This window comes from Cucurbita pepo, chromosome LG19 (genome assembly GCF_002806865.2).
Source record: "Cucurbita pepo subsp. pepo cultivar mu-cu-16 chromosome LG19, ASM280686v2, whole genome shotgun sequence".
Lineage (NCBI taxonomy): Eukaryota > Viridiplantae > Streptophyta > Magnoliopsida > Cucurbitales > Cucurbitaceae > Cucurbita > Cucurbita pepo.
Genome location: NC_036656.1, coordinates 2,551,705 through 2,568,618, shown reverse-complemented (window position 1 = coordinate 2,568,618; position 16,914 = coordinate 2,551,705). Strand labels below are relative to the sequence as shown.

The following is a 16,914-nucleotide window of genomic DNA, read 5'->3' as shown; positions in this document are numbered from 1 at the left end:
CTAAATAGACGGATAAACAAATCTCAATACTTTGTAAAATGATTTATTTTTATACTTTTAGTTCTCAAAGTTTGTACCGTAAAAAAAAAAAATTGTTTTTTATTTTGATATAAATTTTATTTACTTTTAACTGGAATAGTTTATCTCCATTTGATAATAATTTGGTTTTTTTATTTTTGAAGCTAGCAAGAACAGTCGCATTTAAGCTAATATATAATATATAAATTTAAAAAATGTCTAATTTATTATGTATTTTTTATTTTGTTTATAATAGATCTATCGTAAATTTAATTGTTAAAAAAATTAATGATATAAATTAAAATTTTATGTCTATTGAAACTCTAAAACTGGAATTTTAAATTTTAATTACTAATTTATATCCTAAGAAGGTTAATTTCCGAGAATAAAAATCTTAATTTCAGTTAACGAGAACCATATTAATATAATGTCTACAATCTTTTCATGTCAGACCGGCAGAGCAAAGGCGCCACTGCAGTTACGCAGATCCTCCCATCTGCACATCCTCTGAATTTGCATTGTTCTTGCGTCGACTTTGAATTTTCGATTCTTTCTGTCGTTCCTTAGGTGAGGGCGGACACATGAAATTCTCCGTGATTTTTCTTTTGATTTGTTTAATTCTCTTTGCTCGGTCGAAATGCATTCACGGTGAAGACGCCAAGGAAAACAAACTTCGGGAGCGAGAAGCCTCCGATGATGTCCTTGGATATCCTGAGATGTAAGTTGTGTTCTGCTGTTTCATCTTTTCATTTTCGTCTTGAGGAACCTGCAGTTAGTCTAGTTGTTTTGTTTGTTTTGTCTGTTTTGTCATGGATTTGTAAGGTTAAATCGCAATTGAGATTTTTACGAGAAATGATTCGTTTGATTTCAAATTTTGACATATTTTTTTTAAAAAAAACGTTCGATCTTTGGTTAGAGACGAGGATGCTTTGTTGAATACACAATGTCCAAAGAATTTGGAGCTAAGATGGCAAACGGAAGTGAGTTCTAGCATATATGCCACGCCCTTGATCGCTGATGTTAACAGGTATAGTAAGCCTCTCATTATACATTCCTTATGACGTGAAGCTTAGCCAATGTGTTAAGGATTTCTGGGAGTTTTAATGCTGTCACTCTTTACATTTGGGGCGCAACCTCTTTACTTAAGCTTTAGTTTTTAGTTTATCTGTTTTACAGTGATGGGAAACTTGAGATAGTGGTTCCATCTTTTGTTCACTACCTTGAAGTTCTTGAAGGATCTGATGGAGATAAAATGCCAGGTAAAATTTGTTCTTGAAGGATCTCTTATTGATGATATCTTCATATGCTTTATACTGTAGCTTAAACAGTGATCTATGTTTTAAAATGAAAAAGGCCGAGTTGTGAAAAATATTGCATTAACATGGAAAGCTTTGGAGAGCATTAGTTGTGCATTGTATTTGATAAAGCAACTCATTGGTCAAAAGATTCAAAACTATGCATGTTCGATTAGGCTGGCCTGCTTTCCATCAATCGACTGTGCACGCTAGTCCTCTTCTATATGATATTGACAAAGATGGTATGAGGGAGATAGCTTTGGGGACATACAATGGAGAAGTACTCTTTTTCAGGTGCTTATCTTTGCTTCTTTTTGTTTATGTTTCCACTGTAAAGTATTTATTTTTGTTTTCCCTAAAAAATGTCGATTCTTGTTAGGGTGTCAGGATATATGATGCCAGACAAGTTAAAGATACCACGTCGCCGTGTGCGCAAGAATTGGTATGTGAATCTAAATGCAGTTCCAGTGGACCGGTTTCATCCAGATGTTCATGATGAACAACTTGTCATGGAAGCAAATAAGACAAAATCAATGGCTCGTAAGTGCATCTTATCCCTCAGATGATTAATTTGCGTCTTTTCCTGAAAATTATTGTTCACCTTTGTGGATGTTGATTTTATGGCTGAAAATAATAATCTAAATTCAGTTCCAGTGGACCGGTTTCATCCAGATGTTCATGATGAACAACTTGTCATGGAAGCAAATAAGACAAAATCAATGGCTCGTAAGTGCATCTTATCCCTCAGATGATTAATTTGCGTCTTTTCCTAAAAATTATTGTTCACCTTTGTGGATGTTGATTTTATGGCTGAAAATAATATTATGAACCACATGAGATGAGGCAACTGATATCACAGTCCATTTGTCGTCCCTTTAGAAACAAATAAAAGCATTCCAGAGTTAAGCCATTCAACCGGGCCCACGATGAATCAAAGTGCGATTGAACTAAAAACATCAGCTACCAAATCAACACAAATGCTGAATGATTCAGATTTGGTGAATAATAGTAAGGTAAACGACAGCAATGTTGTACCAGATATTGTCCTACCTACAAGCATGGCCAACAATACTTCTACGAATCGTACCGGAATACATGATGGTAAGAAAGGAACTGGGATCAGTAGACGACTTCTGAAAGATGGTGACTCCAAACAATCTCAAGAAGATGGTTCTAGGTCCAAGGCAGACGGTAGTGGAGATGCTCATGTTGCCACCGTTGAAAGTGAAGAAGCTTTGGAAGCAGAGGCTGATTCATCATTTGAGATATTCCGTGAAAATGATGAGCTGGCTGATGATTACAATCAAGAAGATGATGATTATAACAATGGATCCACGTGGGGAGATGAGGAGTGGACTGAAGTTAAGCATGAAAAAGTAGAGGAGTATGTGGATATTGACGCACATTTGTTGTGCACTCCTGTAAGTTGTTTAACTTTCATACTTCAAATGAACATCTGTGCCATTCCCTACTATTTATATGACTCATTGTATTGTCTTTAAATGGTTCGTTAATTTTCACCAGGTCATAGCTGACATTGATAATGATGGAGTGTCTGAAATGATTGTAGCTGTTTCATACTTTTTTGATCATGAGTGAGTCCCCTGTGATGCTGTCTCTTGTCTTTGGTTTTTAATCGTAATGATTAAGTAAATGAGGGAAACCAAATCAACTCTTTTATGTTTTATTCGAAATTAGTTTCAGGATGGTGTATATTCAAATGTACATACATGCACTTTTTGCAGTGTTCTTGGGGCATCGATTCTAATTTCTTGAAGCATCAATTGTTATTTTGGTATTGTGTGTCTAGGAAATTGATGACCTTCTTTGATAATAGGTACTATGACAACCCAGAGCACATGAAAGAATTGGGCGATATTGATATTGGGAAATATGTAGCTGGTGCCATTGTTGTTTTCAATCTGGATTCGAAGCAAGTGAAGTGGATAACTGAACTAGACTTGAGCATAGATTCTGCAAAATTTCTTGCTTATATATATTCCTCCCCTACTGTCGTTGATTTGGATGGTGATGGGAATTTGGACATTCTTGTTGGAACTTCTTTTGGCTTGTTCTACATCTTGGATCATCATGGTAATCTGATTCTGAATACTGATTTTCTTGTTCTCTGATTCTGAATGCTGACTTTCTTGTTCTTTTTGTGTCTGCTCTTAATATGCTTCTATTGCATATAAAATTGGGCAATATATTGATTTTTTTTAATTAAATTTTCCTTTTTTGGGATCTTATACTCTTGCAAATTGGAAAAGATGTAAATGAATATCTTATCCTCAAAATATTGCATAGGTTTATTCTAAAGTAGCTTATGGCTGTTTCTTCTCAACTTTGAATTATCTTTTTACACTTTTTTGCCCGATAAATGGGGAATAGTTACTTGATTTGAGATCTTGTGCAAGCATTCTTTCTTTGAGCCGTGTGCTCTTTGTTATTACTCCTCAATCTTCTTCTTCTTCCTTCTGTTTAGGAGATAGCACTTACCTCTGAAATACTATACTAATGGTTCGGTTCATTCTTTTTGTTATGGGCCCCTGATTTTGCTGATTTCTTCTCTCTTAGTTTTCAATGATTAAATTTGTTCACTCATTCTTGACATTGAAATTCTTTTGCGTGTAATCGTTCTTCCTAGTTTCCTGAAATTTGAATCTTGATTTTTATTGTGTGCAGGCAAGGTGAGAGAAAACTTTCCTCTTCAAATGGCTGATATTACGGGAGCAGTTGTTGCAGCTGATATCAATGATGATGGAAAAATTGAACTTGTGGCTACGGATTCACATGGAAATGTTGCTGCCTGGACTGCTCAAGGTCAAGAAATTTGGGAAAAGAATCTAAAAAGCCTCATACCACAGGTGAGAACCACCTTTGGTTTCTTGTTCGTTACTCTCTGCATGTAAGGTTGTCCATGTCAAGCTGATGGTGCCACATTCATGCATGACTGAACTTAAATTACACATTCATCCTAGAGATCTCTGTTTGCTATGAAGTATCTGATATGTTCTTTTGTAGAATAACATTTATCATAGTTTTGATGCGTAAAATTATGTTCTTAGGGTCCATCCATTGGCGATGTCGATGGGGACGGTGACACTGATGTGGTGGTGCCAACGGTATCAGGAAATATATATGTTCTAAGTGGCAAGGACGGGTCATTTGTTCGTCCATACCCATATCGAACCCATGGAAGAGTAACGAATCAAATTCTTCTCGTTGATCTGAACAAACGTGATGACAAAAAGAAGGGACTCACTTTAGTCACATCATCATTTGATGGGTATCTATATCTCATTGATGGACCTACATCGTGTGCCGATGTTATCGACATCGGCGAGACTTCGTAAGATGTTCTCTATAATCATTTGGCATCGTAAACATCTAAATGTTCACTCTCTATGCTTTCTTTCATTGCAGATATAGTATGGTTCTTGCTGATAATGTTGATGGTGGAGACGATCTTGATCTTATTGTCACAACCATGAATGGAAATGTTTTCTGCTTTTCAACCCCTTCTCCTCATCATCCACTCAAGGTATTATGATGATCTCAACCTTGCTTTGCTCAAGTCTTCATAGACTGAATATTGCATCTTTTGATTTAGACATGGAGATCAGCTAATCAAGGAAGAAACAATGTTGCAGTCCGGCACAACCGTGAAGGCATTTTCGTTTCGCATTCGTCAAGAACATACCGTGACGAGGAAGGCAAGAACTTCTGGATGGAGATCGAGATTGTAGACCGTTACAGAAACCCATCTGGGACTCAAGCACCATATAACGTTACCGTAAATCACTCCGAACCTCCATGGTTTTGTTTCGTAGATTAGTAGATGTTGATATGAACATTGTGTTACAACTTACTTGCAGACAACCTTGATGGTTCCTGGCAATTACCAGGGAGAGAGGAGGATAAAACAGAACCAGATGTTCAAAGAACCAGGCAAGCATCGGATTAAACTGCCGACAGTGAGTGCAAGGACCACAGCCACTGTTTTGGTGGAGATGGTTGACAAGAATGGACTCTATTTTTCAGATGAGTTCTCCCTCACATTCCATGTGTATTATTACAAGTTCCTGAAGTGGCTTCTTGTCCTCCCAATGCTTGCAATGTTTGGTGTCCTCATGATCCTTCGTCCGCAAGAGCCCATGCCATTGCCATCATTTTCACGGAACACTAACCTATGATCATAGCCCCACATGAAATGCGGAGCCATAGTAACATGGCATATGATCCGAGAGCTGGACGATGCCAAAATTTTTGTAATACATATGTTTAGAGTTCATTGTTGATCTAATCTATCGACTCGTTGAACCCGAGTCCAATTCAAATTTTTGATGATGGAGTAATGAAGTTTCTTATGAACTTCTATCTAGAAGGTAGACAGAACCCGAGTCCAATTGAAATTTTTGATGATGGAGTAATGAAGTTTCTTATGAACTTCTATCTAGAAGGTAGACAAATGGAAAATGTCACAACATTGTGTCGTTTTCAAGATCGAAGGAATAAAGTAGTATTTATATATAATTTAAGGTATGTTTCATTTTAGTCACCGACCATCATTCTTAAACTAAAAATAAAATTTTGTTGACTACTAATAAAATTTTGTTGACTACTAATTACTTATATATGATACACGTTGAAGTCAGTATATCAATATATATATATATATGAAATTTCAGCAAAATAAATTTAAATTAGTAATTAAAAAAAAAATAGAGACTAAACTACATATCTTAATTTCGGTTTTAGTTAACAACCTTAGGAATCTAAAAATTAAACTATTGATATTTGAAATAGTAATTTAAAATTTGAAAACTGGGTGTTTAAAAAAAAATAACACTTTTATTTTTATTATTGTGAAGTTAAATTATTAAAATAAATTTAATTAATTAAGTTTAGATTTAATTTTCTTAAAATTTAGGGTTTTGAATTTATTTTGTAATAAGTGTAAATAATTATTCCTCCAATAAATAAATTTGATTAAATTATATAAACTTTTAATTGTAAATATTTAGTATCACATATATTTAAAAAAAAAAAGATGTATAGGTGATGGAAATATCCAACCCATTTATAAATCATTTGAAAATGATTGGTAGATAAAAATATTTTTTTATCATTAAAAAAGAAAACAAAAAACCCAAAACAATACTAATTGAAAAAAATAAAACAATAATAAACATAAATAATCGAGAAAAAAAACATATTTAAAAAAACCACAAAAAAAAAAAGAATTAAAGATTGAAATAAATTCGAAAAATTAAATAGTTGGATAAAAAATAATACGAAATAAATATTTCTTAAAAAAAAAATTATGAATATAAAAAAAAAAAAACTAATAAAAGAAATGAGGTTGAATTTTAAAAAATGAAAATAAATGAAGAAATTTAAATTCTCAGAATACGTTGGAGATTCAAACATTTAAATATCCCATAAAAAGTTGTTTTTTCCATAAAAGGAAAAAACTCTATTGTGAAATGGGACCCACTAGTCCACGTATATTCCAAATTATCGTGTATTATTTTTATAATATTATTTTTTAATTTGTCAAAATTTCCCGCCGTTCGTCCATCCATCCATTAGCAGTCCGGAATCTTTGCCCAAATTTCATTCTTCATAAACGTTACTCTCTATCCCATTTTCGAAGCAGATCGTTCGCAGCTAAGCAACTCTTCTTCTCTTCTTTTTGATATGAAACCAAATCGCAAGCTCAAGAAAGCTGATTCATCTTCGAAGGTAACAATCTGTTCTATGTAAAACGCCATTAGTTTCAATCCTTCACTATCACCATTCATCTTTGTTTCCTTTTGATGTTTCTGGCAGCTTGTATTGGAGGAAATTATCGGTACCACAACAAAGAACAACAATGGATTGGCTTCCAATGTCAATTCTGCAAACTGCGTCTATTTGGCCGGATGCGTTGTGGTGGTTCATAATGTTCACTCTGGTACGCAGTCGCACCTCGTGGTGCCTCATCGGTTGTGCAAACCTCTGAGCTGTGTTGCAATGTCTCTGGATGGCCGCTTTGTGGCTGCTGGAGAGGTGAATTTTTCTTTTTCCTTTTTGACCGTTTGATTTTGTAGTTTTACGAGCTGAACTCGACATGATTGTTGAGACAATGTTGATGTGAGATATAGTATATTTAGGTTTGTACAGACAAATTGCATGGTGTATTAATTTATTCGACTGATTAGTTCTGCTTACCCAAATCGTTTTTCCTGTTTTTAGAATTCAATGTATCTATATACGATAGCTGTTTATGATTTTGCTCGATGTAGTTGATGTGCACCCTCGGCATTTGGTGTTTTTGTCACCGATTCACTTTATATATTTAGTGCTTAAGCAGTTAGCGTCAGCATCAAATGACGACGAGGAAGTTTAGATTAAGAGATTTATCTACGAAGATACGGATTCAAGATAATCCATATATATTCATAAAAATGATCAAAAGCCTGAGATCATGGGTTCTCTATTCTGCTGTTGCTATGGTGTAAGGTCAGAGACTCGCATATTATATTGTTTTCACCCCATGATCTATTTGGTTTTGCAGTCAGGGCCTCAACCCGCAGTATTTGTGTGGGACTTAGCTGGCATGGCCTTTCTATCAGAACTGAAAGGTCATCTCTATGGTGTTGCTTGTCTTGCCTTTTCACCTGATGGTAACTATAATTGTTTTTTGCTTCGCCTCGTTTATTTTCCCTTTTTCCATCCTAAGTAATTCATTATTCTTTATTTATTCCAGGGAAATATCTTGTGTCTGTTGGGGGATATATATATATTTGGGACTGGCGGACCTCAATGTTGCTAACAAAGCTCAAAGCAAGCTCATCTTGTACGGCCATCTCATCTGTATCCTTCTCGTCAGATTCAAAATCCATTTTAACCGCTGGGAAGAAGCACTTGAAGTTCTGGACAATTACATCCCCTAAGACCCAGTTTAATTTAGGGACAAGTTCATTGTCTTTGCATGGAAAACCTGTTAATCTTGGTGCCCATCAAGGAAGCTCATTTGTTTCTATCACCTCTGGCTTGTCGACCGACGGAAGCTCAGGTGAAGTCTTTCCCATGTATGCATTGACTGAATCAGGTTGGTTTTGCTCCCCATCACATATATATCCGTAGACTTAAGTTTCTGATCATGGTTTCATTCTAGTTCTATTATTTCATCTATAGGTGTCCTTTGCCTCGTGAACTCAGGATTTTCAGTTACGAAGTCCGTAAGTTTAAAGGTACATGGGACTTCTGCATCTTATCTTAAAGATTTCAGCTAGCTATTTATCTTCAAAATTGAAAGGGTGAGATTACTTTTGAGGGGTTACAGTTTTCTTTCAAAATTAAAGGAGTGAACTTACGTTCGGGGGGTAATGTTCTCAGTTGCTAGAGGAGGATTAAGGATCCCCCAATGACATGCATGGTTTTGGTCCCATAAAGTAGTAGCTCACCGTTTTTATTAGAACCTACCTTTGTTAATTTCCTTTGTCAAACATTTGGGAGTCAATTGTTTCTCACTGATTAGTCAAAAAAAACTTGTGATGATTATTTTGTGACAATGGGAATTTTATGGCTATATACCATGGCAATAAATTAGTGTATTACGTAGACGCCTGCACAAAAATTGCGCTTGCATCTCTGAACTAAATGTATGTGATAAATACAAGCTTGAGGTTAACGTCTGAAGGAAAAAATGTCTTGTGGATGCATGTTTGAACTCACATCTGAATGGCTTTCTAACTCTTTTGAAGTGTGATATTCATCAGGTCGATAAATGTTTCGCTGTATCTGCATCTAGCAAGTTAGTTGCTTGTGCCTGCAGCAATGGAATAGTACGACTTTATGATGCTGAGAGTCTCCAATATGGAGGAAGTTTCACCTATTCAAGATCCAAGCAATTCGACGGGGAAAGCAATATGGTTCATCTCATGAAAGATGATGGAAATGATCTTCGAAGCTTACCTGTTCTTCCTGATGCGGTTGCATGTTTTTTTTCAACCTCAGAAAAGCTTGGTAAGCATTTAAGCAATGACTTCTAAATAATGGAATGCCACTTTTGTTTGAATATTGACGATTCTGCTTTGCAGTGGTTATTTATGGAGATCACAATCTTAACATATGGGATATCCACGACGTGAAGCAGGTGCTTGTTAATTATTACGTTATGACTTGAAACTATGGTCGTCAATTGTATTGTATGGTTTCAGAGTACAGTTGGAGCTTTTTTCTTCCTTCATATTTTTTTTTTTTTTTACATTTCCTCAGGTGACCAGGTCTTGTGTGCTAGTTTCACATTCTGCTTGCATATGGGATATCAAGGTTCTTTGTTGTGAGAACATGCACGATCCCTCTCTTGCTTGTGCTGCTAGAGGTTGTTCAGGAGGAATGTCTTTTGCAACATGCTCAGCAGATGGTACTATTAGGTTGTGGGATCTAGCTTTGGAACCTGATTCAGAAGATGCAATGGACAATCAAGTACGACAAGAGACCACTACACGCTTAGGTAGATTCAATTTTTAACCCTCCAATGCACTTAACAAATATATAAAAGAAAATTCAAAATTTATTAAACCACGATTGTATACTCGATGTTTTTATTTTGTGAATTTCCAAATGCTTACACAATGCTCGCTTGTCAGAAATTAATTCTCTTATTGGGTTATTGGTAACAGAAAGTGCTGGGATATTTGATCGTGAAACTGTGGAGGCTGGTTTGAACTCTCGAGACTTTCGTTCTCTGGCAGCAAGTTCAGATGGAAAATACCTTGCCGCTGGTGATTGTGATGGGAACATTCACATATTTAACCTGCTTACTTCTGATTATACATGTCTTCAGGCGAGCCATTGGAACTGTGATTAATTGATTTCTTTCATGAAAGAACCCCATGATGTACTAATTAGATGGCAGGCGATCTTGTTCTTGATTAATTAAATAAGAATTATTTTTCATTCTTGTAGGGTGCTCATGATGCAGAGGTCCTATCATTAAGCTTTAGCTCGTTGAGTAGAAATGATGATGTATCTAAAGAAGTTATGCAAAGTCATTACTACCTGGCTTCATCGAGTCGGGATCGGATTATCCATCTTTATAATGTTGAAAGGTACAATTTCTTTTATTGATATTCCTACCTTTTGATCTGGGCTCTTGATGCTACTTTTTTTTTTCATGTCAGGAATTTTGATCTCTCCGATAGTATTGTTGATCATTCAGCAGCTGTAACTTCGGTAAAGATCAGTTGCAATGGACACAAAATTATAAGCTGCAGTGCTGACAGGTATAAACGTAAAAGCTTTACTTTGTAGGTGCATGACTTATTATTGGATGATTGATCTTGCCAAATTGATATCAAAATGAAGAAAAGATTTCGAAGAATGGGGATGAAAGTTTAGAGCCCTACGCTAATTTTACAATCACTAATCTAACCGATTCCCTAACTAAGGGCTGCCCCCTAATAACAATCCTATCACTGCTTAGTTGATGAATTTTTGGTTGGATGACTGCCTCTATAAGTTAAATATTAAGCCTTAGTATTTATAGCCTTTGATACTGAATACAGATATTTTGCATCAGTCTTGGAGAATTTCAATCCTAGATTGTGTCTTTATTCAACTTGACTTGAGCCAATGAACGAGACTGTTTTAAATGGGTTCTTGGAGGGTTCACGAAGTGAAACAACTAACAAAAGTTCTTGCAAAGAGTCTTTATGCTATATCCTGTAGGCTGTGGCCATATACCATTCTCTAGAATGTTTAGTGTTTAATGGTTTATTCTTTAAGAAAACTTTTCTTATATCTTCTCCATGATGGAAGATCAACGAGTTCAAAACTAAACTGCATTCATCAGCCATCCTTAACTGACTCTTACACGCAGGTCTTTGATTTTCCGTGATTTCACCACAATAGATAGTGGTCATAAGATTTCCCGCAGCCATCACCAAATGGCATCTCAGGGTACTGTCTACGATATGGCTATAGATCCTAAAACAGATGTTGTTGTTACAGTTGGGCAGGTATGCATATTACATTGCATTGGTAGTTGAAAATGATTCAGTTCAATCGCTTCATATAATGGCTGATTGGAGCTTGATGCTCACATTATCCGTTGATTAGAATAATTAATGTGCAGCAAGAATTTCACATAGTCATCAATACCATTTCTAGAGACTGGAATAACTCTGTTAGTTATCCAATGTGTAGGATAAGAAGATCAATACATTTGATATTGCTTCTGGGAAGCTGATAAGATCTTTCAGGCAAGAGAAAGATTTCGGGGAACCAATAAAAGTGAGTTAATTGATGTTCATCATATATTTGTCTTGGTGTTCTGCTGAACTTTAAATCGTGTACAGGTCGCAATGGATCCAAGTTGCAGCTACCTTGTTTGCTCCTATTCGAATAAGTCTATATGTGTGCATGATTTCGTTACTGGGGATATGGTTGTACAGGGAATGGGGCACGGTGAAGTTATTACTGGTGTTATTTTCACACCGGACTGTAAACGCATTATTTCTGTAAGTTTCTATTTTCTTTTTGGCTTTAATACCACTGATTCTAGAAAGCCTATATTATACGTGCTTTTGATTTAACATTTGACTCTGACTACCTTTTCTGTTAAAACCTTTGAAGTTCTCTTATTTTAGTTGTGATTTTAACCATAGGCAGGGATGAGTAGGTATTATTACCAAAATTTCCAAAGGATATCATCTTTGGAGTTAGCTGATACTTATGTTTGAGTGGGAGTGGAAAAGGCTTTTTCCCCATTCCATATAGATACTGCTGAAATTTCAGATTCACATTGAATACAAAACATCGTAGAAATGTTGCTAAGGTCATAATATTTCGTAAATTTCTTTATTTCTATGCGAATGGAAGTTGAGGAGGGGAAATAGAGCTGTTGGATGGGTAAGGGTGGCAGAAGAGGTGAAGCATTTTTTCTTTTGAAAAAATGGGAGGGATTAAGGTGGTGAGTGGAGCATGAAGAATAAGGATTCATTCTCTCACGAGAACTAAAATTACTAACATGTCCTTTTGCTCTACTAAACCTTTAAATAATACGGGAAAGAATAAAAAATGTAAATTGAGATACTAGAAGAACCCCCATGCTAACTGGATGAGAGCATGATTAAGGATTAATTGGCAAATGATAAAAATACCAAAATTAAAAAAAAGAAATAAAATAAAATAAAATAAAAAATCCAAGGGGAAAGAAGTCCATCTTCTAATCTTGCAAAAAGAATGGAACAGAATTTAATATTTGTCATTTTGTTGTCAACACTTTCATCCTGAAGTCCTTTAAGTTAAGGTTCATACATTAAATTATGGAATCATGCTAAAAAGCTTTGGATGAATTTCAAATTTCATTCCTTGTTTCTATCTAGTGCTTAAAGGTCAAGATGTTTCAGTTTCATCCCTATGCTTTAAACTATGTATCTTTAGTCCTTGTCATTAACTGCGGTTGGCACAATATTGATATGACTCTCCATTAGATAAAATTTTGATGAGATGATATCTGACCACTCGTTGAATGGATTACAAATGAATGAGAAAAGACAATGAGGCAGTTAGGGCAGGGGTTAAAATTAGGACTGAAGTGTTATTGTTAGTATTTGCTCCTCCCTCATCATAATATACAATCCATCCAACAAATTATCATTCGTGTCACTTCGTCTAAATTTTATTTAATGCATTGCCTCATCAATTTTCTTTCAATTGGCGTTAATAGCTGGGATTAAAGACGAACATAATTCAAAATTCTACAGCCATAATAAAATCTTTTTAATGTTCAATGCTAAACAGATACAATACCAAGTATTGTATAGAATAATGTATTCATTGAGCTATCTTGTTTACATGTTTCATGGTTGAAAGAATTTTCATTTCTAAAATCCTACTTTCAACTAGCATGCATGTACATATTCTCCTCAAGTTTCTGTTGACTAGTTGTGATGAGGAACCCGGACAGTTGATTTTGACATCTCTGTAAATAAAGAAACTTAAACTTCTATTAATATTTATTGACAATGACATATTTCGCCTTCATACTGAGAACCATAGGACGACAATGGGGCCTCAGCATTGACAGCAGAATTTTTTTTGAAAATTCAATTTCTATGTTATACTAATTATACTAAATTCATTTAACTGGATGCCTAACATTTATTTCAAGGTTACTTCCTATATCCTAGTCTTGGGTCTGAAAAAGGTTTGACTGCAGATAAGGAGCAACGTAGACAGAACTCCAGTTGCTTCCTCCATGTTCTTCTTGGATGTCTCAAATTTATCCTTGGAAAGATGTTCAATTTAGAAAAATCATATGCATCGTGAAATTGGAACTTCTATCATATTTGAGCAGTTTATAGTATGATCTTTTTCCTTTATATGCAAGTTAAACCTCTCTTATACATAGTAATCGAACTTGCAATATATTCATTTAAATAATTTTTAGTGCTGTAATGTTGATTATACTTTCCTAACTCCGGTTATTCACACAGATAGGAGGGGATGGTTGCATTTTTGTATGGAGACTTCCTGCACTTTTATCTTCAAGGATGCGCCAGAAAATGAATGAAGGCTCTGGTCCATTGTTTCCCGGAAGCATGACTCAGCCTATGCCTTTTAGTCAAATCATGTTGTATGAGAAGGATGGGTATGAAGAAAAGCTACATACAACCAGTTCTGGTAATGGTTATCGGCCGGAAGATTCCAAGCAAGATGGTTTTCAGGGGCTTCATCAGGGAGGAGCTGCTCCGGGGGCAACATTTAGATTTAGCATTTCAAGACTTCCTAGATGGGCACAAGATAAAGTAACAAACTCTGAAAGTGCCCAAGTAAATCTTGTGTCCACGCCTTTGCAGGTATGTGGAGTTTTAGAGTCTTTGTTAGATGTCAGATGACATAATAAAGTAGGAGCCATAATATTTTAAATAAGAAAATCAGGAATTTTATGGAATATATTGGTGTTCAGTATTCAGGTGAGAGAGAGCCATGTTTTCCTGAATATATTCTGTTGCTCGAGTTCCTAAGAATTTATTGGCATTTGATGGTTTACATCAATACCTGTAAAGTAACATTCTGCCATTTTTAATTGGTATTTGTTGGTTTATATTCCACTTGTTATCTTAGGACAGTTAGTAACTATCATGCTGGATTGTATGTGTTTGAATTTTTTTTATAAAAAAGTTTTCCCTATGGTTTTCCAGATTTTTCTGTTTTTGGGAAAATTTTATATGCCTATTATTGTAATGCAAAATCTAGCAAGCACAAACACAAATATTCAAATGAACATGCAGAAGGTAGCAAGTATAAAATACACACATTTTAGAGAGAGAGGAATGCAAGTTTTCATCTATTGGTATGTGTTTTGATTTTAATTTATTTTTCAAATTTTTGCAAGGAAACAAATCCTATTAGAGTTAATGTAGGAAGAAGTTATTTTGTGGAATTGTTGTTCCTTGCCAGATATAAAAGTTGTGCATTGATCCCACTCTCTTTCTATTAATTTTTTCTAGCAGATAATTTTGAGTGCCGGCTTGTTGGGAGTTTATGGTTTCATTAGGTTTAGGGAGTCATATGAGAGTTATTGGAGGTGTTGAAGGCATATTCAGACTTTGTGGGTCCTGTTGGCTCTTAAGGTTGCAAAATTTTCCCAGAGAAATCATCTATGGGCTAGAATTTTAGATCCTAGATCCACGAGATCTTCAATGCGATCACTGAGGAATGCCTGTCTTTTTGGTTCACCCTTGTCAATGATAGATTTTTGTGGTCGAACTTTTTTCACAGTTGTGGTCTCATGTGAGTATATTTTAGGAGTTAAACTAATGGGTGGGGGTATGGAATAATTTAAGGCACCGGGCTGTTATTCTGTCCAGAGTCACTTCCATCACTGGCACATTTGCTTCAGCACCAGGATGCGAACGTCATTGTGTACAATATTATCTATTTATATTTCTTAAAGATGTGGAATATATTTATGTATTGAATGAACACTGATGTAATGTCTAATATTATGAATGCTTCTTGATTCACATATATACTTCATACATTGGACATGTACATACTATCCAACCGTTGTTCATAATATACTTTAGTACTTAATTATGGGTACAACCTTTCAGAAGTAGTAATATCATATTACCGGAGTTCTATTTTCATGAATGAGTTTCTGTTATGAAGTCATATACAACTCATAGGTATAGCAAACAGGAATTATTCTTTAATGATTCAGGATCATCGTCTCACCCATCTATGATCAAATTTGATTTCTGCATGGTTGCATGTCCATTGTAACATTAGTTTGAGTTTAGCAAGGGTGTGTGGTTTCTTGGCTCCCCGCATAAATACATAATCTGACTTATTTTCATCCTCAGTCCAATTCTTATGTTTCTGTGAATTGAACAGAAAACTTGCTGCTCTTTGGTTGTTGATGACCAAGAAAATCCATCTCTACCTTCAGAATTTCAAAATTGTTCTGAACACGTCCTTGGATCTGTTAACTCAAGCACCAGCAGCTTATCCGCGAACTCTTCTGACAATTGCAATACTAGTGGTTCGCTTGTGCCTCAAGAAACTTTTAGGTAATTGGTTCAGTACTCTCTTCGAAAACTTCTCTTTTAAATAAATCTGTTTGCCATTGTCCATGCTGACTGTGGCATGTATGCTTCCAGTGGCCACCCTGCTATGGAAAACCGCTGGCTCTCCATTTATAATGTATGTCTAGATCTACCGAGTTCCCCAGAAATGCAGAATGTACTGGACAGAAAATCAGTGTCTTCAACTAACACATGTAAGGTCATATCCCTTTTTTGTTTAATCTTGATTAGTGTAAGGCTATTTTGAGAATTCATTAACTCGTGAATAGACTTAAATGATACTTGCAGCTTCTACAATTAGGAAAACTGCTTTATAACCTTGTTTTGCATGTCATACTTGTTACTTTTAATTACTTAAGGTGGTTGTTTTTCTACACGGGTCAGATTTTCCATGCAAGAGATTCACATATGATATTACAAGTAAAGGCAATTGTGTTTCTTGAAAATAGAAAAATACGCTAATATTGGATGGTGTGGGATGGTTTATATGTAGACGTCCTCGGTCTACTTTTTTGGAAAATAAGATATTTTCTTTTAATGTAGATGTTTTTGTTGCCTTTAATGTGTAGCTTAAGCATGTGGAAGTATACAATTAAGCATGTGGAGCATGATGTTTTGTTATGGATTAAGTAGGATTAAGTTTACTTAAGAGTTAAAAAAAGATTAATTGTTAAGTAATTTAAGGAATATTATCTATTCTCCTATTTAGTTTCTAAGATGGAATATCTTATCTGTAACTACTGAAATCATCCATATATAAATCCCTAGCTGCCATGAAGTTCCCCATCTTGGTATTGTTAAACCTAAAATAGATCATAACTGTATATACTAAGCTAATCTAAGATTTACTAGTTGTTACCAAATCTATGATTTGAAGGGTTTGTTACCAAATCTATGATTTCATGGTTTGTTATCAAATTATAGATTTGGAATGTAATCTTCATTATACACATCTATAAATACATGAGGTCGTGACCCATATAGGTCATCGTGCCATTCAATCTAACATG

At 35.1% G+C, this 16,914-nt stretch overlaps 2 protein-coding genes across 7 annotated transcripts in view; both read left to right on the top strand.

The window, feature by feature from the left end:
- The first annotated feature begins 399 nt into the window (after positions 1–399).
- Positions 400–5,770, top strand: LOC111781072 (protein DEFECTIVE IN EXINE FORMATION 1-like). 5 transcript variants are annotated; one of them, XM_023661483.1, is made up of 14 exons: positions 400–736; positions 935–1,045; positions 1,195–1,277; positions 1,490–1,607; positions 1,693–1,769; positions 1,956–2,039; positions 2,193–2,734; positions 2,838–2,908; positions 3,151–3,407; positions 3,999–4,180; positions 4,382–4,665; positions 4,740–4,857; positions 4,927–5,109; positions 5,192–5,770. In XM_023661483.1, exons 1-14 carry the CDS (start codon positions 600–602, stop codon positions 5,507–5,509), a joined length of 2,565 nt encoding a protein of 854 aa, XP_023517251.1. In that variant the 5' UTR covers positions 400–599; the 3' UTR covers positions 5,510–5,770. The 5 variants fall into 5 exon arrangements, with proteins under 5 accessions (XP_023517251.1, XP_023517248.1, XP_023517249.1 ...); XM_023661480.1 differs by having other exon boundaries at positions 1,693–1,853; positions 1,962–2,039; XM_023661481.1 differs by lacking the exon at positions 1,956–2,039 and having other exon boundaries at positions 1,693–1,853.
- Positions 5,771–6,918: 1,148 nt separating this feature from the next.
- LOC111780936 (mitogen-activated protein kinase-binding protein 1) overlaps positions 6,919–16,914 on the top strand; it is an 18,758-nt gene continuing 8,762 nt past the window's right edge. Inside the window, exons 1-17 of one of the 2 annotated variants that reach the window (XM_023661303.1) lie at positions 6,919–7,061; positions 7,149–7,367; positions 7,876–7,984; positions 8,068–8,412; positions 8,499–8,554; positions 9,083–9,329; positions 9,404–9,459; positions 9,582–9,819; positions 9,989–10,152; positions 10,275–10,417; positions 10,490–10,591; positions 11,188–11,326; positions 11,514–11,600; positions 11,666–11,827; positions 13,808–14,170; positions 15,714–15,889; positions 15,980–16,098. In XM_023661303.1, the coding sequence (XP_023517071.1) occupies positions 7,017–7,061; positions 7,149–7,367; positions 7,876–7,984; positions 8,068–8,412; positions 8,499–8,554; positions 9,083–9,329; positions 9,404–9,459; positions 9,582–9,819; positions 9,989–10,152; positions 10,275–10,417; positions 10,490–10,591; positions 11,188–11,326; positions 11,514–11,600; positions 11,666–11,827; positions 13,808–14,170; positions 15,714–15,889; positions 15,980–16,098 (2,770 nt within the window). In that variant the 5' untranslated portion in view covers positions 6,919–7,016. Of the gene's footprint in view, positions 7,062–7,148; positions 7,368–7,875; positions 7,985–8,067; positions 8,413–8,498; positions 8,555–9,082; positions 9,330–9,403; positions 9,460–9,581; positions 9,820–9,988; positions 10,153–10,274; positions 10,418–10,489; positions 10,592–11,187; positions 11,327–11,513; positions 11,601–11,665; positions 11,828–13,807; positions 14,171–15,713; positions 15,890–15,979; positions 16,104–16,914 lie in introns of both variants that reach the window. The other variant, XM_023661304.1, reaches the window with a different exon arrangement.

Coding starts and splice junctions, on each gene's coding strand:
- LOC111781072 (XM_023661480.1), top strand. CDS start 600: ATGAAATTCTCCGTGATTTTTCTTTTGATTTGTTTAATTCTCTTTGCT. Junction 2,040..2,192: donor TAAGACAAAATCAATGGCTC/GTAAGTGCATCT, acceptor TCGTCCCTTTAG/AAACAAATAAAAGCATTCCA. Junction 4,858..4,926: donor CTCCTCATCATCCACTCAAG/GTATTATGATGA, acceptor CTTTTGATTTAG/ACATGGAGATCAGCTAATCA.